This window comes from Capsicum annuum, chromosome 4 (genome assembly GCF_002878395.1).
Source record: "Capsicum annuum cultivar UCD-10X-F1 chromosome 4, UCD10Xv1.1, whole genome shotgun sequence".
NCBI lineage: Eukaryota > Viridiplantae > Streptophyta > Magnoliopsida > Solanales > Solanaceae > Capsicum > Capsicum annuum.
Genome location: NC_061114.1, coordinates 40,324,097 through 40,347,907, shown reverse-complemented (window position 1 = coordinate 40,347,907; position 23,811 = coordinate 40,324,097). Strand labels below are relative to the sequence as shown.

The following is a 23,811-nucleotide window of genomic DNA, read 5'->3' as shown; positions in this document are numbered from 1 at the left end:
AGGCTCAGACTGCGAGGAAAATTTATGAGGTCTGACAGAATCACTACACTTAGTAAAGATGAACATGCTGTAAAACTAAAATGAGGATCATGTACGGATATTGAGCATGAAAAATATGAACATGTAAAATAGAGAAAGTAAGACCAAGTATAACATGTACTAACATGATATGAATAATCTTGAAAACCGACTGAATAATTGCTGAAATCTAATTACTTGGTCAAGCAAACTTGTTCTAAGATAAACTGAATACTGAATAAAACTATGGGAGCTATCATGTAATCGATATTTACCTTATTAGCTTTCATCGAGTCCAACATTTGACCCAAGTTGAGGGTTGTTGTATCCTTGCATTGGAGTAGAATATAAACTGGAGTGAACACTAATATGAGCCCATATTGGGCTAGGGATAACACTCTTAGGTGAGGCCCCTAAACCTATGGAGATAAGTAGTTTCTGGGGAAGTAGGATGTGTTAAACCTTTACTTCCCACTAGTTGCTAAATACTACTCCCATCTAAAAGACACTAAAATACTAACTAGTGCATGCACAGATAACTGATAAGCTCAGGTCATAGTATTTTGAAAACAATATGCATGTAGATTCGGAAGAAATTATAAACATGTAAACTAATGTATTTAATATAAAGTAATACCAGTGAGTTCATTATAAAAATGATAATCTGAATATGGGAATAAAATCATGATTCTAACTGACTTGTTACTTGAAAATGAAATCATGTATAACACATAGGTATCGGGTGTTCATAACCTGCCAACAAAAAATGATTTCTAAACTATTATAACAACTCTTAAAATAGTAATATAAAGTCATAATACAGAGACCCAAAAGATTGGATAGTTCATCACATCAGTATAATACATGGATTTAAGATAGGGAAGTATTAAACATAGACGAATAACAATTTCTTATTAAAATAATGAAATTCAAGACAAAACATCAAACTTGTAGTTTAAAATATGAATAAGTACAAGACTTATGTACTTTAGTCCTTTAAATTATAGGTTAATTCTATACTTTCAACACATGAGGATTTGGGAATAAACCCTACCTTAATACATGTAAAGTCAACTTGAAAATCATTCATTCGGACACAAGGATGAATGATTAACCTTGTTTAACACCCCACATACCTAAATTTCTTTATTTTTTAATGAAATCTTGAAATTGGAACTTGAAGTCTTTAGTTCTTGGTTAAGAAAGCTTGAATTTCTTGTTTTTGAGAACATACGCTAATTTCCTTTCTTTTGAGAGTGGGTAGGAAAGAAAATATTAAAAAATAATTAATGATGTAAACTTATCATTTATTGGTTGATTTAAGTCCTGTGGTAGGGTCTGAGGTGAGGAAAAGACCAAAATAACCCTAGGGAAATTGAATAAAAATTGTTGGAATTTCTTTAGTTGATGACTTAGTTGACATCCTATCAACTAGTTGACGGCTTGAAAACCTAGTCGTCACCTTCTCTTCATGATCTGGTTAAGGTTGAAGACTTAGTTGACAGTTAGTCAACTAGTTGATGGCTTGTCAACCTAGTCATCACCTTTTCTTCATGATCTAGTTAAGGTTGATGACTTAGTTGACAATCTGTGAGCTCTTTGATGGCTTGTCAACCTAGTTGTCACCTTCTCTTCATGATCTAGTTAAGGTTGAAGACTTAGTTGATAGCCTATCAACTAGTTGACAGCTTGTCAACCTATTTACCACCTTTTCTTTAGACATGCAGGGTGTTTCTGGTTAAGGCTGACGATGAGGTTGATAGCTTATGACTTAGTTGATGGCTTATGATGTCAAGTCGTCACCTTGTTGATAGACGGACATGCTGAGGTAAAATAAGCATAACTTTCCACTCCGGTATCAAAATATAGTGAAACAAAATTCTTCAGAAAGATGACTCAAATACCTTTCATTTGATATATAGTAGGATACCTGAATCATTATATTCTAGGAATTACACTCATTTAAATTTATCCCTCGTAGAATCGGATACTAAAACTAAATCTATAGAAATGCTCTCAACTCAACTTTTCTCTAAGTGCTTTCTTTGACCATGATTCCCATCAAAAACACTTCATAAACAAGGTTAAAGGTCATGAAACTTAAATATTGATTATATCTTTGCTTTGGGGACTTTAAAAATATAACAAATGTTTGGAAACTTATCTTGGATATTATGGGGTATTACAATATCTCTCATTTGGAATCATTCATCCTCGAGTGATGGGTAGGAACTTATTGAAGTCTTAGAAGTATGGAATAATGTACACATGTAATGAAGGATATAGATGAACTAAAACATTAAAACTTCTATCATGAAACTAATTTTTGAGCTGACTTGATTTTATTGGCAATAAGGAGTTGATTCATGCTGAGAGTTTAGAAATCACATAAAATGTTCATGATACGATCATGCATATAGAACTGCGAAGTGATAACTGATGAAATAAAGATTCCAAGAGTTACTAAGGATGGAATAAGGTATGTAACTTCTTATTAGGGATTGTCACTCAACAAAGCACGTATAGAAATCAAAGGAAAAAAGGCTTCTTAGCATTGCCAAGTACATTATGTAAGAACGAATCATGAGATAATGAGACTTAGGTAGTACAAGGGTATTACAATGTCTAAGATAAAATACTTGGTAAACTGAGATCATGCACTAAACACTTATGAACTAAGTCATGACTAAATTGTTGAATCTGAAACATGATGCATAGACTAAACTGAATTTGCAACTTACATGTATGTGAACATATTACCTCATGGAATAGCCATATTCATGAAACTTCGTGAAGTAAGAATAGATGGAGAGATTGAAAACCATAGGAACTTGTCTGTGTTACTACTAAACTTAATTGTTGGCTGTATAGATTGAATTATACTTAAAGCTTATATTCAACTGGAGTATTTCTTCAACATTCCTTCGAAGAAGTTCTAATAACATTAGGGAACAAAGAATTTTTGGGCATGATCTAAATGAGATATCTGAATAAGGTCTCTCAATATGGTTGTCAATCTATATCATTGAATATAGGCCTACATAACATAAGATATGATAGAATTACTAGTACTAGGCAATGCAACTGCGATTATCAAGCTTAGACATACTTCTCAAATACTCCCTCAACTATACATTTCCCCTTCAACGCTGCATTTTACTTGAGGCCACTTATAATATTCACATGGGTATTAATAACTCTATCTACTAAAGCCTGACCTGGACTAAATTCTCTCACTATGTTAAAGCCTACTCGAAATTACAAAGTGTAACACATAGCACTATAATACTAGTCTAAATAATGAATTCAATATGCCATGCGTTTTCATAGCTCTCATCCCAAGAATAATTCTCCTTACCTCTTTACCAACTAACTTTACCCTTTTACTAGGAATTCGCTAGCATAAAATGCATTTATCCACTTATATACCAACATGGCATTTCACGCCTATCATCATAACCACATATGAACTTCTAGGAAACCAACCCTTCATAGGATTTTTCAAATAACTATGACATATACCAAAAAGTTTTCCTCAATCTTCCTTTACACTTATAGTGTTAAATAAAATAAGTATAAAACAATCTTTCCCAACAAGAAACATTTACTCTCTCCCATATAAATAATTATTCATCACCACTATTATTTTATATAGAGAGGTCACCGAAAGGTTAGAACATGAGAACCTGAAGCATAAAAGAACACTATGTATAACTTTAACACTTAATTGAGGCTTAAGGAATAGAGTATCAATAGAAAGAATTCATTAAAGAGATATAAATTGAGGACACATATGACATAATCTGAAGTTTCACTGATCATTAACAGTGTAGCAAGAGTTATGGGAACTGAGCATACTGTAAAGCATGAGCACATGAGTCCTAAGCTGCATGACCATAGTTTTAATTTCATAAATTCATGGAATATGATTCATACTACTACTGAGTGAAATGGAACTCCTCATACTAGGAACTGTAAGTGAACATAAATTTATAGAAAGTGTATGAAGATGAGCTATGATTAGAGAGCTACCATGTAAGGCATGAGTAGATGTCGTGATGACTGAAGTACAAAACTTTATACTGAAATAAGAATGGGTCGAGCATCTTCCTCCCCTATTGATGTTCTAAAATACATTGGCCTCATTACTAGAATCTGAGAGTCTAACTTGGTTCCTTGTTCTACCATCTCCCCCTAAGATTTAAGACATTATTTTAAGTCTGTGGACCCATTTAATAAGCTATAAACTAAATTACAACCACTTTACTCTAGATCCTAACATAATAATACATAAATAATACTCACCCTGAAAATGTAAAACCCTCTACCAGTACTTCTTTCTAAGAAAAACTCTTAACTTTTTATATCCCCAATAGTCATCATATAATAACTTAAACACTTACTAACTTAGAATCTTTGGGAGTATTACCACACCCTGAGTTCACACCATCTAGAATTTCAAAATCTTCGTTCTATTTGCTCAATCATCAAATATTCAAACTTAGATTCAAGAACTTAACATGGATATCCACAAAACTTATCATAAGATAACACCCACTTATTACTACTGGACAGAAATCTTGAAACACCAATCCACTCAATATTTTATGAGCATACTCTACCTTAACAAGATCCTCTATTATTGTGGTCATTGCCTAATCTCCATCTCATCTAAAGCATTAACATACTCTAAGTCTCCCTAACTGAGAAATCTCTCTCCAAGTGATGTTAAGCAAACTACACAACATCTTTCTAGCTCCATGGATACATAATCTATGAAATTTAGATAAATACTATCCCCGCTTTAATGCTAATAATATTATAGGTTCATGCTTCTAACTCTATATCATCTATTGTCATAAGATTCAGACAAGGAATCTGAGGGCATATATGATGACGCCTTAATGCATGATTTTCATGAATATTAATAAAATTTTTAAGACTTTGGAACATAATGGGACTGATGGGATTCCCTTTAAGCCTATATTTAATCTCATAGGTGTCTATGGGGATGGTTTATGAAATCTTTATCGATAGAAATTTAAGCTTGACTATTTCTTTTACCTCAAAACTAAGGTATAGTTGGAATGAATAAAATGTGATGAGAATATGTGTTTCTTATAGAACCTTTCTACAATATGATTTAAGAGATGAAAGAAGAGAAATATTTCTTAAATGCCCTGTAGCCTCTCAAAGAAAAGTACAGATATCTCCATACCCTTCTACAAGACTCTACTAGACACGGCTTCATAGACACCCTAGGAGACTTGAACCTTGTGCTGTGCTACCAAGTTTGTCATGACCCAAGACTACCCTTAGCCATAACATAATGCTTGGAACCTCAAGTGATCCAAGATAAACCATAAACTTACATACTTCTTAATCAACTAATTTAAATTATATAAAAACTAAATTTGATAAGAGAAAACATGATCATGAGAAAGTCTGAATAAATGTAATATTGATAAAGTTTACAACATGATAAATCTGAAGAAAGAACTTGAATTACATATCATTACTCTGACTAACTATCTATGAAACCTATAATATACTAACTTTAGATAATTAGGACATTCCTCCAACTCCATTAATTAATACATATGGATAATCAAAATACAACGCATGAACTGCAATGGACTGGAGTTCCCAAAATAGGTGAACTTATCACCTGTTGGCTGAAATTTGAGTACTGTTTGACCCTAGTGTGTGAACTACTTCTGGTACCTACATTATGAAATAATGTAGCCACACAAATATATATATGATTAGTACTTCTAGAATATATTGAGTAAGTAGGGGTAAACGTAATAAGTAAAACCAAATGGATACATAAAACATGCATGCTAAGTAAAAGTAGACTCACCAAGAGACTGAAATCAATTAAAAGTTGAAGTATATTAAAACATGAGTAACAAACACAATTTGATAAGTTGGTGAATCACTACACTTAGTTTCTTAAATTTTTACTTTTGTAGAATATGTATAACTAAAGCTGGGAAGCAGTAAAACATGAATACTATATGTAAACATTTTGTAAAGTTGAATATGTTAAGAAATTGAATTGAGGATCATGTATTGATTCTAAGCATGAAAACATAAACATGTAAAATTGAGAATGCAAAACCAAGCATCACATGTACTTACATGGTTTGAATAACTTGAATAATCAATAAAACTGACTAACTAATTACTTAAGTTTGATTACTTGGTCAAGCAAACCTGAATTGAGATAAACTAAATACTGATTGAAACATTAGGAGTTATCATATAACTTACATAAACCATGTAAGCTATCATGGATTCCAATTTCTAACTCACGTTGAAGAGGCTTGTTATATCCTTTCCATAAGAGTTGAACCTGAACTTGAGTGATCACTAAACTAAGCCCATATTAGGAAAGGGAAAACACTCCCTGGCGTGGCCCCTAAACCTATGGTAGCACATAGTTTATTGGGAAGCAGGATGTGCTAAACCAATACTTCCCACTCAGTGTTAAATCCTACTCCCAAATAAAAGATACTAAAATACTAACTAGTGTATGTACTAATAACAGATAAGCTCAGGTCATGGTATTTGAAAACAATAGTGCATACAAATTCTGAAGTAATTATAAACATGTAAACTAATGTATTTAATATGAAGTAATACCGATGAGTTTGTTATAAAAATGATAAACTAATATGGGAATAAAATCATGACTATGACTGACTTGTTACTTAAAAATGGAACCATGAAAAACACTTAGGCACCGGGTGATTTCTAAAATACGATAACAACTCTGAAAACAATAATATGAATTCATAATTTCGAGACCAAAAAAATTAGACAGTTATACACATGAGTATAATACATGGATTTAGGTATAGGGACATATTAAACTTAGGAGAATAATAATTTCTCATCAAACTAACAAAATTCAAGACCAAACTTCAAACTTGTAGTTTAAAACAAGAATATGTACAACCCTTATGCTCTTTAGTCTTTTAAATCACAGGGCAATGCTATTCTTTCAACACATGAGGATTTGGGAATAAATCCTAAATTTAAACATGTTAATTAAACTTGAAAATCATTCACTCGATATAAGGACGAAAGATTAACTTTGTTCAAAACCACACATTCCTGAATTTCATGATGAAAGATTAAAATTGGAACTTGAATTCTTGGGGAAGAATGCTTTAATTTCTTGTTTTTGGGAAAAAACCTAATTTTCTTTCTCTTGAGAGTGGAGAGGAGAGAAAACATTAAAAATAGATTAATGATGTAAAACTATCATGTATAGGGTGATTTAAGTCATGAGGTAAGTGTTTGAGATAAGGAAAAGAACTAATATCCCTTGGGAAACTGAATAAAATTAGAAGAACTTCTTTTGTTCATGACTTATTTGATAGCCTATCAACTACATAACGACTTATCAACCTAGTTATCCCCTTCTCTTTATGATCTGGTTATGGTTGATGACTTAGTAGATAGCCTGTCAACTAGTTGACGGCTTGTCCACCTAGTAATCACCTTCTCTTCTTGATCTGGTTAAGGTTCATGACTTAGTTGAAAGCCTGTCAACTAGTTGACGGCTTGTCAACCTAATCGTCATCTTCTAATCATGATCTGGTTAAGGTTGACAACTATCAACCTAGGAGTCACCTTTTCTTCAGAGAGTAGGGTGTTTCTGGTTATGGCTGACGATGAGTTTGATAGCTCATCGCTTAGTTGATGGCTTATCACCTCAAGTCATCACCTTGTTGACAGACGGACACACTGAGGTGAAATAAGCATAACTTTCCACTCCGATATTATATTAAGGTGAAGACAAATTCGTTAGATAAATCAAAGACCTTTCATTTGATATATAGTAGGACACCAAAATCTTTGTATTCTAAGAATTACACTTGTTTAAAGTTGACCTATGTAGGATCGGATACGAAAACAAAATTGGTACAAATGCTCTCAACTCGACTTTTCTATAAGTGCTTCCTATGACTATGATACACATCTAATATACTTCATACATAATGTTAAAGGCCATGACACTTAATTATAGCTTGACATAATCTCTTTGGGGATTTTAAACATTTAGCAAATAGTTAGAAACTTATCTAGGAGCTTATGGGGTATTACGCCAGGAGGAACATAGTCCTAGTGTTCCAGTTTGATTATTTACAACAAAAATATTCAAGTTTTGTTACTATTTACTGATTATAGCAAATTATTCTATTTACTTTTCTGCATTGCTTGACTATTTCAGCAAATTTGAGAGATATTTTTGGCCTATTCCTTGTGTGTTCGACCCCAACCTAGTTGTTCACTACATTTGACTTCAATTGCATTATAATTTATGAAGGTGTAGTTTCTAGAAACATCTGACATCTCTGGCAGGAATAAAAACTGGCTTCCCTATGAAGGTTAACCTTTTATCCAATTCAACCATGTCCTACAGGGGCATGTGATACATTTTTGGAATATAGTGTTGACTCATTGAACATTAAAAACTAAGTCAATATCTGAAAAGGCTAAAGAAAAGGCTAACTCATAAGCTAATTCCCTTACTCTATAAAGAGTATCAAATGGCCTCATATACTTGGGACTAGATTTTGTCCTCTTCTCAAACCTTATCTCGCCCTTTATGGGTGATACATCTAGGAAAAACAAATATAGAACCCCAAAACTCAAAGCACAAATTCTATGTTAAGAATTACTCTTATGCCTACTTTAAGCTACCTGCAACCTATCTTGAATGACCCAAACTCTGTCCAATGAATCTTAAAGAAAATAAGTACCTCGAGGCCTAACCTTTAAAGTCCTAAACCAACTAAAACGAGATCAACAACGCCTACCGTATAATTTCTCAAATGGTACTATTTCAATACTCTAGTTATAGCTATTATAGTAGGCAATTTCTATGTAACACTACAAAATTCTCTCCTAGTCTGAGCCTTAAAGCGTGTTTAGTGAAGGAAAAATCTAGTCTTAAAAATTTTAGAGGTTCTTCCCAAGTGTGAAATACTTCGAACCATGTAGAATTTCCCTAATATCAACTTTTTGTCATGTAGATCATTGAATAAGCTTTTTGTTGAAACCAAATTCACCCAAATCCGATACTCAGACAAAGAGTTAGAGCTTTTTTAGTGAGACAGTGTGCCACCTGGCACTTTAGCGCATCGCGGAGTTAGCCAAAATGGCAATCGTCAAGATCCAGTGAGCCTCTGTGATTATGGCGCATTTCACCAAGGCTTAATTTCAGAATTGTCAATTTCCAGTGCACCAACGCATTCCACCGTGTCGCACCGTTATGCAGTTTCCCACTTGTCCAATATCTAGAGAACTGGCGCAATTATGGTACATCGCACCAACATGTAAAATCAGGATTTTTCTATTTAATTCCAAGGACTTTTTTGTCTTTTCCCATTTTTTTCAACCCCTATATATACCCGATAAAAGTCTCTCAGCCTTATTTCCCATCTTCAACATCAAAACTAGGGTTTTACAAAATCAAAACGCTTATTTCTTCTTCAAGAAAAATCAATAGAGATCAAGAGAAATTAAGAGGAATCAGTAATCTCTCCAAGAACTTTCAGGAAAAGAGTTTTACCAAGGTATGTAGATGTGGATTCTTGGGTCTCTTTTATCCAAGAAACTCAAGAACCCTTTTTCTAAAATTCAAAGATCTTGTGTTATGGGTTTTAATGATTCATGTGAGTTGAAATTGATGTTCCAGCTATTATTGAATTTTGATTCAGTTTGTTTACAAGGTTTTCAAACTTTGACCATAGTATGTGATGTTCATGATAAAACCTTTTCAAGTTACTTGTTAGATGATGTTTTTATGCCAATTAAGTGTGGAAATGGTTGAATAAGCAAAGTATGCTCCCCATATGTTTGATAAAATTCTTATGTAAAGAATTAGGGCCATTATGGATTGTTGATTAGGAAACCCCAAATTGTGACCAAGCCCATGCATTCCTAGTGTTTGATGAATTGCCTTACTAAATGAATTGTGATATCAAAGAAGGAAATCCCAAATTAGGTGTAAACCCATGCATGCCTAGTGTTTGTTGAAAGGCCTTAGTGAACAAGTTGAAACATGATAGTAGTAAATTCTCCAATTACACACTCTTTGATACATGCTAAGCCTTTAATTCATGCCAAGTGCTTGACGAGTTAGTTGTGACATGATAGTTTGAAGTTTTCCCAAATCACGTGCTATCCAATACATGCCAATACTAATATACGTGTGAAGTATTTGATGCAAGACCTTGTTGAATGGAGTATGTTCATATAGCATGTTCCCTTTAAGCTATTACATATCTATGATTCCTAAATGCTTGAAGTGATGCCTTAGTGATTGTGATGGTGAATAGATGTTTATTATTCCTAAATGCTTGAGGTGATGCCTTAGTGATTGTGGTGGTGAATAGATGCTTATGATTTCTAAAATGCTTGAAGTAATTGTGATGACGAATACATATTGTGATTCATAAATGCTTGAAGAGGTGCTTTAGTGATTGTGATGATGAATGAATGACCGTGGTTATGACTAGGAAAGAATGGTTATGTTTTACTTTCATGTTATCGAGTTCTGGGGGTATTCATAACCAATAATTTAGTTGTTGTGTAGAGCCTGTGTCAGTTTTCACGATAATCCTAGGCAGGCCATGATTCTCAGAACTTAGTGAATTATAGAACTCTGTATCCTAAGACCAATACAGAACTTAAGAAATCTCAGTAATCTTTGTAATCTTCGTAATCCCCATATCGCTAGTAATCTAGCCTCATTGTTGTACTCAACTCAGATCTTGTAGTATTCAAGTGTTTAGTTCTAGCCTCGATAGTGAGCAAGTAATCTATTTAAATTCTATATTGTCAGTTATATACAATGATTCAGTAGTATTCTGTCAGATATGGAACCTTGTGAACTCAGCTTAACTCAGTCCGATCATTTGAGAAATTTGATCAGTATCAGATTTAGATCTGTTTGTGTTCAGTTGAGAAATTCAGTTCAGCATCTTTCAGTTGGGAGTAGGAGCTATAATCGAGCGAGGGTAGGGATGGCGGCTCAATGTCAAAGAGTGGCTGAGTCATTAGAAGCAATCCATGAACTCCAAAATTACATAGCCAGCATAATATGTAGCAGTCCTCATCAGTAGAGACTGTCACCGTTAGAGAGGTTTGACTATTATATTACCTTAGGCTGACTTTTTATGAGGGTCATCCATTAGAGAGGCTTGACCATAGAGGTTTTTACTCGTGGCACGATATTGACACCCTTCCATCTGGACCTGTAGGAGGTTGGGGCATGTCGGTTAAGTAACTACTTCCCACAGTTGCAGTTTTAGTATCAATCTTCAAAACTCAAGACTGTAAGGTACAGTCGTCTATCTCAGTCAGGAGCTCAGATATTTCTATTGATTCATGACCATCCGTCATATAGGCTTGGTCTAATATATAGTTATTTTTTATCAGATCCATATGTCTCCAGATAGATAGGCTTGATCTCAGTTTTAGATCCTATTGAGTATTCTTGTTATCAGATCCAAAGGCCTCCCAATAGATAGGCTTGATCTCAGTCTTAAATTCAGTTGAGTATTCTTGTTATAGGCTCACTGGATTTTGACGATTTCCATTTTTGCTGACTCCACGACGTGCTAAAGTGCCAGGTGGCACATTGTCTCACTAAAATAGCTCTAAGTTTTTGTCCGAGTATTGAATTTGGGCAAATTGGTATCAACATAAAGATTATTCAATGCTCTACATGAAAAAAATTTGATATTAGTGAAATTATATATGGTTCAAAGTATTTCACACTTGGAAAGACATCTCTCACACTTTTGGGACCGGATTTTTGCTTCACTGAACACGCTCTAAGTCTCAGACTAGGGGAAAATTTTGTGGGGTGTTACATTATCTCCTCCTTGGAAACATTCGTCCTCGAATGTCGATTAATAGTCTAAGAACACTAATACACTTAACTTACTCAAATAACAAGAACATCTCAAGATATGACTAACAAATGGAACAACCAACATACTGAGTTCTCATACGGGATATGCATATCTGATGCATGGAATACTCAAGCTACTCATAGCTGAATTATCATAGAACACATGCATATCTAATGGATAGAATCATAACTGGGTTGATCTTATGAATACATAACTGAACACACTGACAGTCTAAACTCTTCCCACTAAACGTGCATATCTAATGCATGAATGCCTAACTGAACTAACTCTTGAAAGAATAACTGGCAATGCAATGATAACTGATGTTAACCCTATAAGGAGAGTCTGAATATGCAACTGAATGAGTCAAAGTACATGAAAAAATTGTAGTACCATAGGGCATCTCCCCTTTGGGACTCTATGTCCCTCTAAACACAATTCACTGAAACACTGGGGCGGTGCACGGGGCACCTACAAATTGGGTCATAATTGACTGACTAAGATTTAAAACTCATGCATGACTCATGCTAACATATAAGCCAAAAATGAAAAAAAGTATCAAACAATGCATATCACAAAGACAAAGGACTCATAACATATCCAATTCTATATCACGAAACCCTTCCTGGTCAAGGAGAGCCTGAAGCGCACAGAGTCTAACCCTATGAGCTAGCACTCCACATTCTCGCATTCTATGGCCTGAATTACCACACCCAAAGCACACATCACTACCATCTCTATACAGACCTTGGTAGACCTTTCCACACTCTCTACAAAGCAGATAGGTAGAAACACCATTAGCTTTACTCTGGGCTTTGGACCTTGGCGCTTCATCAAAACTGACACCCTTAAACCCTGGTGTGGGTACACTAGCTGAAGATGGAGCTAGGACAGGAATTCTCTGACTATGCTAGGAACAGCTACCACCTTAGGACCCTACCTGAGAGAAACCACGAATACCTATCCTAGCCTTTTTGCTCACTTTCTCTCTTTCTTTCCTTTATCTTATCTGCCTCAATCTGTTGAGCATGCATCATCAACATAGAAAGATCCATATATCTATGAAGCATAGTAGACCTACAGTCTTTTAATACTAACCCGGATACACTAGTTACAAACTTACTCATACTCGTTCTAGGGTCAGCAATGAAGTCGGGAGCATACTTAGCTAACTGGTTAAACTTAAGACAATACTCTTTCACGGTCATGGAACCTTTCCTTAGGTTCATGAACTCTTCTACCTTAGCGTCTCTCATCTCTAATGGGAAAAACCTATCTAGAAAGGCACCTTGAATCTCTGGCCAAGTCATGGGAGTTGCATCTTCCCCTATACCCTCCTTCTACATCACTACCTAATCATAAGCAATATCCTTCGTCCTATAGGATGGTAACTAAACACTCTCCTTCTCAAAAACATGCATAATCTGGGTAATCTTCCTTACTTCCTCTAGATAAAACTGTGGGTCCTAACCTACTACTGACCCAAAGAATTCTAGTGGGTTCATTCTCATAAAATCTCTAATTTTGGCTGTGGCTGAACCCCCATCTTACTAAGATGAGCCTACATCCTGACGGTTGCCTTGAACATTAGAAACATCTTGGTCTAGAGCATGAAAAGCTACCCAAAACTCAGCATATGACACACTCTCATTCTCAAGATCTACTGACTGACAGGGCTAGTCATCAACCTTACAGACATAATCTCTGAAAGGAGGCATACTCTGTAAATGAAAGAAAGAAATGGATTAGACTGAGGATTAATTTGATCTCAAACTCACTCGCACAACATGAGTATTGAAAGAAGGGAAAATTCTTCTAAAAAATCTTGTAGCCTCTTACACATAAATGTGGCATGCAAAACACCCATGTACAAAACTCTACTAGATGTGGTTTTTCAGACTCCCTAGGACACTCTTGAACCTTATGCTCTAATACAAAGTTTGTAATGATCCGATACTATGTCTTAGTCGTTACACGGTGCCCATGACCTTGAAAGATCACAAGCTAACCCTTTCCTAATATTTGTACCATGAACATTGCATAATATCTGAGAATAAATTTGGAAAACAGGCAGAAACAAACCATAAGGATCAATATATCTGTAAATACTCAAAACTAAAAACTGAATACTAATACATCCGTCCAAAAAGCCTCTAACTGTTTAAACAATGGAGTTGATGGGACATGTCCCCAACTAACTCCTTCAACTGAAAATAAACAAAGTATGATGCAATAATAATACAAGGATTAGCCTCGAATAAATAGAAATCACTTCTAAGACTACTGCTACTGACTAGGACTGAACTTCTAAGGAAACTCTGGATCGCGTGCCTCTGGACCTATGGTTTCAAATAAAACACAATAGCACAAATGCGTTAGTGCAGGAATGTATCGAGTATACAATGAGGTAATGCTTATGCATGAACAGTTACATAACTGATTAATCATGAGAGTACTGAACGAGAATACATACAGAAATGCACAAACCATAATCACAATCATCACAACTCTAGATATTGGAACTCAGATTCCTCTTTACTATAATCTGAACTCGCTACTAAAACTGAGATACTGAACAGCCATAAATAGTAAAGTATAAATAGAAGAAACAAATCAATGACATGAAAGAAAAATAAATGTCACAGATAAAGGACAAGAAATTTTATCAAGAGTAAGGATCAAGGAAGACAAAAGTCTCATGAACGTGATAGTGGTAGGATATCTGATAGGAAAAGGGAGCGAGACGACTTTGAACAGGACAAGGAAAAGTTTTAAGAAAAGTAACATCATACCAATAAATTATGACAATCAAGATAGAATTATTATAAATTGGCAAAATGTGCATGAGGGAAACTATAGTAATAGTATAAAAAAAAACTTTTTAAAAATATTAAGTTCATTTCACAAGAGGCTTGAGGTTGGAGGAATGGAATATTAAAAGGAACAGTTTGATTATTGATACTTTTTTCTATAAGACAACTATAATATCACGCAGACCTCTTCGATAGTCACTCAGCTAATAGTTATTACCTCTGAAAATCACCTTTCTTCTTGATTCTCAGAATGCGACTTTCTGAGATAATACTATTAGTTGAGTAACTATATTAGAAATCGACTCCGATAATAATACAATCATATCTAAGAAGCTGAAGAAATGTATAATCTTTGTCTGCAGGTAGTTTTGGAAAAAAAATTAATAGTAGAAAATATGGTAAGTATCATCATAGAGTAGAAATCAACTTTAAAAGTACATTATATATAATCTTCACAGCTCCATCAACTGTCCTACAACAATAGAATCAAAACTAAGGGATGCTCAACCACGTTAAACCTCGAGGAATAGTTTAGTCCAACAATACTTGATGATTTACGTAAGATAGAGGCTCGTTCTATAGGTCAAAAGACAGGTTTTGTGCAATATCACGACCCCTTGGACAACTTTTGTGCATTCATGAGACTTTTTATCAACCAGGTTGCTGTTTCTCTAGACGACATTCCATCATCCCTGAATGGTTTCAGGACACCAGCAAGCTCATCAATTTTTTCCTGCTTAAGTAGTCGCGCACAAACCTCCAAAAGAGACTCTAATGCTTTAGCTCTTTGTTCAGTGGGCTTACCCTAGTAGTCTTTGTCCTCCTTACTAGCTAATGCGGCTAGTGACTTGAGCTGTGAAACCTTATCATCTTGTGCTCGAAGAGCGTCTTTCTTAGCCTATTTGGTCTCATAAATTGCGGTTGCTTTCTTTTCTAGCTCATCTTTGTATAAAAGTGAACCATCGCTTTTAGTTGACAAGCAGTCAATAGAAACTTTTGTACAGTCACTACCATTTTCACTTTCAGCAACACAACATTTTGGTGCTGTCTCTGGAGCTGGTTTTGCCAACTGTGAATTAGATGAAGTGTTTTCTTCATCGAAGGATCGTGTTTTATCGTTGAATCTTCCATCAGACAATGTCATTCTGCTAGATTTTGCGGAGATACATTCCACTATATCTGCTTTCTCATGGTCCAGTGGACTTCTCAACACCTCAAGCTCTTTTATCTTGTTATTCTTTGTATCACCCTCATCAAATCGGCTAACATACTCTAGAGAAACATGATCTTATTCCTCGGACCATGTTTTTGCCCTTGAACTAGACGAGCTTGGAGTGATCGTAGTTTCTGTTTGTGAGATAGTCTCCTATTGATCATATCCATTCCAAATAGCTACCTCACTTATCTCCCCACTTTTAGAATCCTTACTATCTTGAGAGATCCTAATCGAGTAGCCTGTTGGATCGGCTCTCTTAGTGTCATGTTTGGCTCAAAACGTGTTATAATTGTCAAATAAGTCTCTTGGCTGAATGTTATCACTTCTGTCAAAGTAAAGGACAGTTTTCTTCTCTTTTAGCTTCAACTATCTATCTCTGCTACCTCTCGGACTGATAGATTTTCCAATTGATGGTCGTGTTTTCTCTTTCGTTTTGTTTGGGGACTTCACAGGAAGAAACGCAGATGAAGGGTTGTGACACAAGAGGAGGTATGGTTGTAAATATTGATTTCTCAACAGCTCGGCAACCTATAAGTAGAGGTAAAAAATATATCAAGATGAATCTTAATTTAATACTCCCTCCGTTTTATTTTGTTTTTCTGGTTTTGATTTGGCACGAAGTTTAAGAAAGAAAAGAAAACTTGAATCTTGTGGTCTTAAAACAATGGTACGCAGAATGTATCAAAATGTAATTTAAGTTTGTGATCTTTAAACATGCCATGTAGAAAGTTAGAATTAAGGAGTTGTTGTAAAAGGAAAGAAACATTCTCTTTTAAACGGACTAAAAAGGAAAATAAGACTTAACAGATTAAAATGGAAAGAATAACATTTGAACATATGTAGCTCTCACTCACTGTAGGTCGGTGTTCTGGAGTTTCCCTTAGCATGCTTTTTATTATCTGTTTCCTACAAAAATTAAATCCGCTTTGTCAACTGACTGATTTGTTATACTTGTGGTGTGCTGAGAAGGAAGATACTTACAAGGTGGAGGAGTATATAATTGGAAGTGGTGAGAACAAACCCCGGTTTATTTTGTTGATAAGTCCAGTTTTGTCCTGTTGGATTTACATTGTCACTATATCATATAGACGATATCAGGATAAAGAACTTCTCTTTTTTTTTTGCGTAACAAGTATAACTTTTTGAGGTATTGTTTACGAAGTTCAGATAGCTGAAAAATCAACTCACAGAAGCTTTAAACGGGGGTTAATGTGCAGCAATGTTAAACATACAGTATCCTAAAATCATATTAAAGTGTTAGTATTAGGGACATGATATAAAGAGCTGAAATACATTGCCTCATCAACATTCTTATTTCTTACCAAGCGACCATATATCAGATTTATAGCCATAGCGTATGCCGGCAAGGAGCTCAGGGGACATGTCATTTGGTGTGCCAGATACCTATTACATGAAAGTTTTTCCAAAATTAAGGATTAGTTGTATAACTCGACGTCTTTTTCTCAAATGCATTAAGCTAGGTGCTATGGAGATAGGAGATTTGTAATATGATGAATACAACAATATTTTTTTTGATAAAAGGAAGATCACCACCACAACATTATGGTACCTATGACCGAAAATAAAAACAAATTTTAGGTTTTCTCGGTCTTGGAGGGAGAAGGGATTTCTCTCTTGCTAAATAGATATGCTGAATCGATTGTTAGGTGACAATAGATGGTCAAAACTTACATGTAAGTAAGAGGTTCATTTTTGCCGCAAAAGAAATTCATACCGAGGAAGCAAGGACTTTTGCATCTAGCAATTTTCCTAATCTAAAATCACTTGTGACAATAAAGTGAATTTGAAGGATAGTAAAGAAGCAAAGATGACCCAATCAAGCAATTGTTTGGGTATTCTTACCTAACCTTATGTCGTTGTCCTTTGTGATGAATATGTTACATAAATGAATTCAAAATAATTCACGTTAAAAACGTTTCATGCTAAGAAGGCTTTTGTATTTGGCCGATTACACCAAGTTTTTACCTTGAGGTCTCTATGATGAACTTGGTTGGAATGCAAATGCTACAAAGCTAACAATAGATGTGTCAGCCATTAGCAGAGTTTCTATAATAGCAGGAAAAAAACAACTTAAAAACACAATTTTTTAAGCTACCGGGAAGGCACAGAGAAGCTTCATAAGTATTGAAATCGCATTTAACTACCTCTTCTGGGAAAAGTGCTCCTCTAGACTTCCTCATGACCTTCGCCCTGAACATGGTGAAAAAAAATCGTCACCGTCCACATATTACACGACAAAAGATGTTCTATGATCATCCTATTCATTCCTTTATTTTCAACCTTATTACCCCTTCTATCGTTCTTGGTACGAGGGAGTATTTATGAAATCTAAGGTCTTTCATTCTGCAGATACCTGGATGTGCTTACAACACAGGCTAAAAACAACCACGATCTTGGCAAAAGGTTGCGCTCTACAAACACAGGTTAGCCATATTTTACGATAAAATATAGCCGGTGACAATGATGAAGAATTTTACTTAACAATTGTTTTCCCTTCCCTCGTTTAGTGGCTCCTTTTGTTCTTTATTCTTATCTTTCCTTATAGGTACACATTTAAAATGTTAGCAAAATCAGGGATAATCACTCACATATTTTCATCTTTGCAATAATTGGCAATGATGCATATACAGCTCCCTGAAAGAAAAAGAAAGTCGAGCTTTTTCTCTGGTGCAGCTTATGTAGCAATAATCGCAACTATTAAAGGCTAAGTTTTGCACTTTTTGATCCAAGCAACCACAAAACTGGATGATAGGATACCTTGTCCACCCAAGCATCTTTGTACTCTAAAAGATATGGATGGCTTAGTTTATCTATCAAATTCACCTGCAACGAAAAAATAACCGTCTATCAGCAGATTAGAAGAATATTCTCCAAGCATATCTTACCATCAAGTAAAACTTTTCATCTAATAAATTATAAGATGAGTCGAAGATTTTTTATCTAAATGTGCTTGGTTCTAAAGGAAAGATTGGAGCAACTATTTGATGACATAACTTCTTTCACTCAATATTTAAGCGTGTACATATTCCATACTGCCTATTCATCAAAATGAATATTTGGTAGAGAGGTATCTCTTCGTGTCCAGATTATCCAGTTCAAGAAAGTAGTGTTATTGATACAGGGAAAATCATAGGTGAGAAGTACTTACTGGTTCTTCTTTTCTATTGCTAAGAGGAAAGAAAACTACTTCACGTGAGACTCCAACGATAAAGTTCTAAATTTCTACTTCAGTTCAATCCTACTTGTCAGCTCATGTCATTTTTTTTGGAAGCTTGTCTTGCGGATGCTTGGTCCTTCGAACTCAAACCTTGAGTTAAGAAATTAAGGCATATATATTATTCTGTTGAAACAATCTTCTCCAAAACCTAAGCTTATCAGATGCAAACCAGCATTCATGCAGATAAGAATAAAGATGTCTAAAGGTTTCCATCGATAGAATTCATAGGATGCTCAATGCATTGGTCAGTACAATCACTCCTTACATAGTCCAGCATGCTAAACACTCTTAGAAAAAAAAAGGTTTGCATGGCAACACAGGCTTCAAGTCGTACAATAAGATAGTTAAAATGGTAACAGCAAAGAAAGAATGTTGTGGTATAAGAGTGATAATCCAAGATGTTTAGAAGCAGACCAATTGAAATAGAACAACAACAACAAGAAGCCCAGTGTATCTAGGGAGGGTAAAATGTACACAGTCCATACCGCTACCCCCGAAGAAGTAGAGAGGTTGTTTTCGATAGACCCCCGGCAATTAAAATAAAAGAACATCAATAAAAATCAGTTTATCAAATACTTTATAATGGAACACCTCATACTATGTAGCTCACTACCAAAACTATGAGGAGAACTATTCAATTAGACAAAAATCTAGCAAGTATGAGATATTGAATATATGTATTATTCTGAATTGTTTTATATTTCTTAAATGCGATGTTCCTTGGTTGAAGTTTTTGTTTGTCCCTTTGTTGTTTCGTGATGTACTTAATGAACTTGTTGTAACACCCCATATTCAAGTACGTGTATTGGCGTATTCAAGTACGTGTATTGGTCTTATTTATATGGAATTAATTTTTTTTTATTTATACCGGAATTTGCCCATCGATGGTTCCATACGATGGTTATTGAATAAGCTTTCCAATGATATAAAGATTTCCAAACACGGATTAGTTTCTAATATAATCGAGAACGTTCAAAACTATAAAGCGGTGGCTGGGATATTTGGGAATAGTAAATGTGCTGGAAAATTTCCTGCACACAAACTACTGAGGCCAGCCGAATTTTTGGGTCAACTTCGAACGATCATAAATACCTTAATATAATAAACTGTGAGAGCTTCAACCTATGAAAATAAATATATTTGAGTCTTATTTCCAATGCAATTGGTTTCATCTAAATCGAACGTCTGAGTAAGGAGTTATACTCGTTTTACTCCGGCCTATCAAAATAGATTTTTAGGGTCAACTTGAAATGACCATAACTCCTTGTACAGGACGAACTGGGTGGCCTACTTTATATGAAATGAATCCCTTTGAATTATCCTTTCAACGATACCAATTTCACCCAAATCCGATATCGGAGCAAAGAGTTATGGTCGATCTACTTTAGCTTATCAAAACATTCCACCAAAGGACAGATTTGACATTATTTAAATTTTTAAGGCATTTTGGTCATTTCCTATTATATTATGGTCGGGAATATGTGTATATATACATGTATATGAGTTCAAAAACTCATTTTCATCATCAATCATTAAGAAAGAACAAACCCTAGCCAAATTTGGCCTTTAAATTACTTTCGATTCAACCGTAGAAATTTCAAAGTAATCCAATAACTGCGTTTGTCATCTTGAGAGCTTCGAACGACTCCTATAATTTGTGTAAACAGGATTGCATAATCAAGAGGTGAATTCTAAGGTATGAATATTGTTTGCCTTTATTCTTTTCCATATGTATAGGTGTGATAGAGGATTATATGTATTGGTTGTTATTGAAAGGTGATGGAAACAGGGTGATGGACTATTTTACATGGTTTGATTGTATTGAATTGTGGAAGGTGGATATGGTAATTGAGTTATGGAAGGTGTATATGGTGATATACTATTGAATTGATGATTATTTATGTCTATGGCTCAATTTGGTTTAATGGATTGGTTGGAAGGATAAATGAATCTAAACTTGATATTGTAGGATGTTGTATGAATATGCATGGCATGTGAATGTAATTAGAGTATAAGAGGGTTAAAGTGACACCCTTTATGGTGTAATTAAGGCTTACTACTTCACCACTAGTTTGGTGAATTCAAATAATTGAATTGTGACGTTTGGTTGCTAATACTAGATTTCTATATATGTTCATTGTAGATAAGTAATCCGAAAAGACGGGAAGTACATTTGGGACTAGTATTAAAGGTTGACAGTCAGGTATGTAAAGCATACTCTATACCATATATTTGGCATAAAAGTGAACAATTGTTCTATTAAGAAAGTTTCAAAAGTTATTCAATAACATGTGATCCATAATGGTTTTGTATGATGTCCTACGTTACCAATGAACTTGTTTCCACCCTACAAGATGTCAAGACATTCCAATACTTACTTGTTTTCCAAATCTTACATGTTTATTGCACCAATGAATGTCAGAAGGTATCCGGTTACTTAAACAAAATCCATGTGCTATTAATGACTCCAAAACGTTTCATTGATATACTAATAAGTTCCTACTTCATTATTATGGCATTGATGACTCCAAAACACTTCATTGATATGCCAATGAGTTCTTACTTCATCGTTATTGCATTGATGGTCTATTTATATGTCTCTTATTGATGTATCATTGTTTCAAAGTATCAAAAATGCAGTGGCGACTGAAATAACAATCTCAAAAATTAATTGAACTAAGTGATGGAAGTTCTCTCTTATCGGGTGGTATCCCAAGGACATAAGCCTATCATGGGTTGATCCCTATTTACGTGTTTATGAGTGGTATCCCAAGGGCATAAGCCTATCATGAGTCGATCCCAGTTGATATGTACTGGAGGCAGCCTAATGGTCACAGTGCAGTACAGTAATGATCACAAAGATAATAAGAACGAAGGTAAAATGATTGAACAAATACAATGTATAGGTTGTCACAAGTTCCAGTAAGTGTGGTCCACTCCTATTACAATTTATTCACTTGTTTCTAATTTTTATTGAGCTCCAATATCATATGTGATTATCTACAGCTTTACATACTTAGTACATATTTTGTACTGACGTCCCCAATGCGGGACCTGCATTTCATGCTGCAGGCACAGGTACCTCACTCATACACCACACAAGTAGGAGTCAGGATATCCACCTGCTTTTGGTGAGCTCCAGTTTTCTTCGGGGTTTTTCGTGTCATATCCAGTCAGTTTTGGTATTGTATAGAAGTTAGTTATAAGGCGGGATATGTCCCGAACTTAGTTAAACTCTGTGTATTGTCTAGACGCTTTGTAGACCTAATGTACAGTCAAGGTGGTGTTTTGTTAATAGACGTGATGGCTCCAATGGCCAAGTATTGTATATACATATATATATGTGTGCTCGAGCTTATACAGGTGATTATTTCCTTTTATATGCGATATGATGCTGTCCAAATTTTGGGTTGTCATAGAGGTATGCATGGGAAGTATAAGGTGATGAGCTGGTTCTCCTGGGCCTTCTCGATTACGGGTGCCAGTCCGCCCCAATAGGATTTGAGGCGTGACACTTGTGGTGTTGAACTTGACTTGTTAACTGCAGAAATGGAGTCATCTAAAGAGACAGGTTGTCGAGCTCCAGAAGACCCCGTCTTCTGCATCAATGACTGTGATTTTTTTGGTAGTGCAGCTACGATGAATATGTGTTCCAAGTGTCAAAAGGACATGATACTACTGAAGCAGGAACATGCAAAGCTTGTAGCCGCATCCAGCAAAGACGTCATACGCAGAAGCTCAAGCAACGATGAATCAGAACTTGCTCTTGCAGGTGCCGCGGTTGCATCTGCAGATTTAGCCTCTCAGATTTCACAAGTGAAGTTAAAAGAGGGTTTGAAAAAGTGCACATCTTGTCATAAACGTGTGGGATTAATGGGATTCAGTTGTAAATATGGTGATCATTTCTGCGTAGTTCATCATTATTCAGACAAACACAATTGCCCGTTGGGTTATAGGAATGCTGGTCAGAATGCAATAGCAAAAGCAAATCTTATCATCGTAGCAGAAAAGCTTAATAAGATCTAACAAGCACCTATTGAAAGGTTCTATGAACTGAAGCAATGTCCATATTTTCATAAGTTAGCCTCGTCTTACAGGTTGATGATGAAAGTTTTGCATGGGGGTGGGGGTAGGGGGTACCCTAGAGCCTAGATAATCCTAGTGTGTAAGTTATTTATGATCTTGGTGCACATTTTCATGGAATTTGTTCTTGTTTTTTCCCCATTTATGGGCTTCTTATCTAGTATAATATGCATAATGTAGGTCATCTTGATGAATTTAACATTCATACATCCGCGTTTTGAAATCCTGAATTTGCCTACACAGGCTTTGAGTTTGACGGGTCAGGTTGGGCTAGCCTATCAAAATGATGAGCCAAAAAATATGAAGCCCACACTATTACTCTGTGGGTTGCGGGCCTTACGGGCCAGCCCACTTTAAAACAATAATATTTTATAATTTAATTTTAGAATGTTAATAGACATAAATATTACCAATCAATATTACATAGTATTAATACTTTTTAATTAAGTCTCCAACACCCCCAAAAATACTCATAATAGAGAAATTAAATAACTTTTGACATGG

At 35.1% G+C, this 23,811-nt stretch overlaps 1 protein-coding gene and 1 pseudogene across 1 annotated transcript; one reads left to right on the top strand and one right to left on the bottom strand.

The window, feature by feature from the left end:
* Window positions 1-17,192: 17,192 nt before the first annotated feature.
* LOC107846782 lies at window positions 17,193-19,399 on the bottom strand (annotated as a pseudogene).
* Window positions 19,400-22,773: 3,374 nt separating this feature from the next.
* Window positions 22,774-23,250, top strand: LOC107868983 (zinc finger A20 and AN1 domain-containing stress-associated protein 8-like). Its single transcript, XM_016715582.1, has one exon. It carries the CDS (start codon window positions 22,774-22,776, stop codon window positions 23,248-23,250), a length of 477 nt encoding a protein of 158 aa, XP_016571068.1.
* The last annotated feature ends 561 nt before the right edge of the window (window positions 23,251-23,811 follow it).

Coding starts and splice junctions, on each gene's coding strand:
- LOC107868983 (XM_016715582.1), top strand. CDS start 22,774: ATGGAGTCATCTAAAGAGACAGGTTGTCGAGCTCCAGAAGACCCCGTC.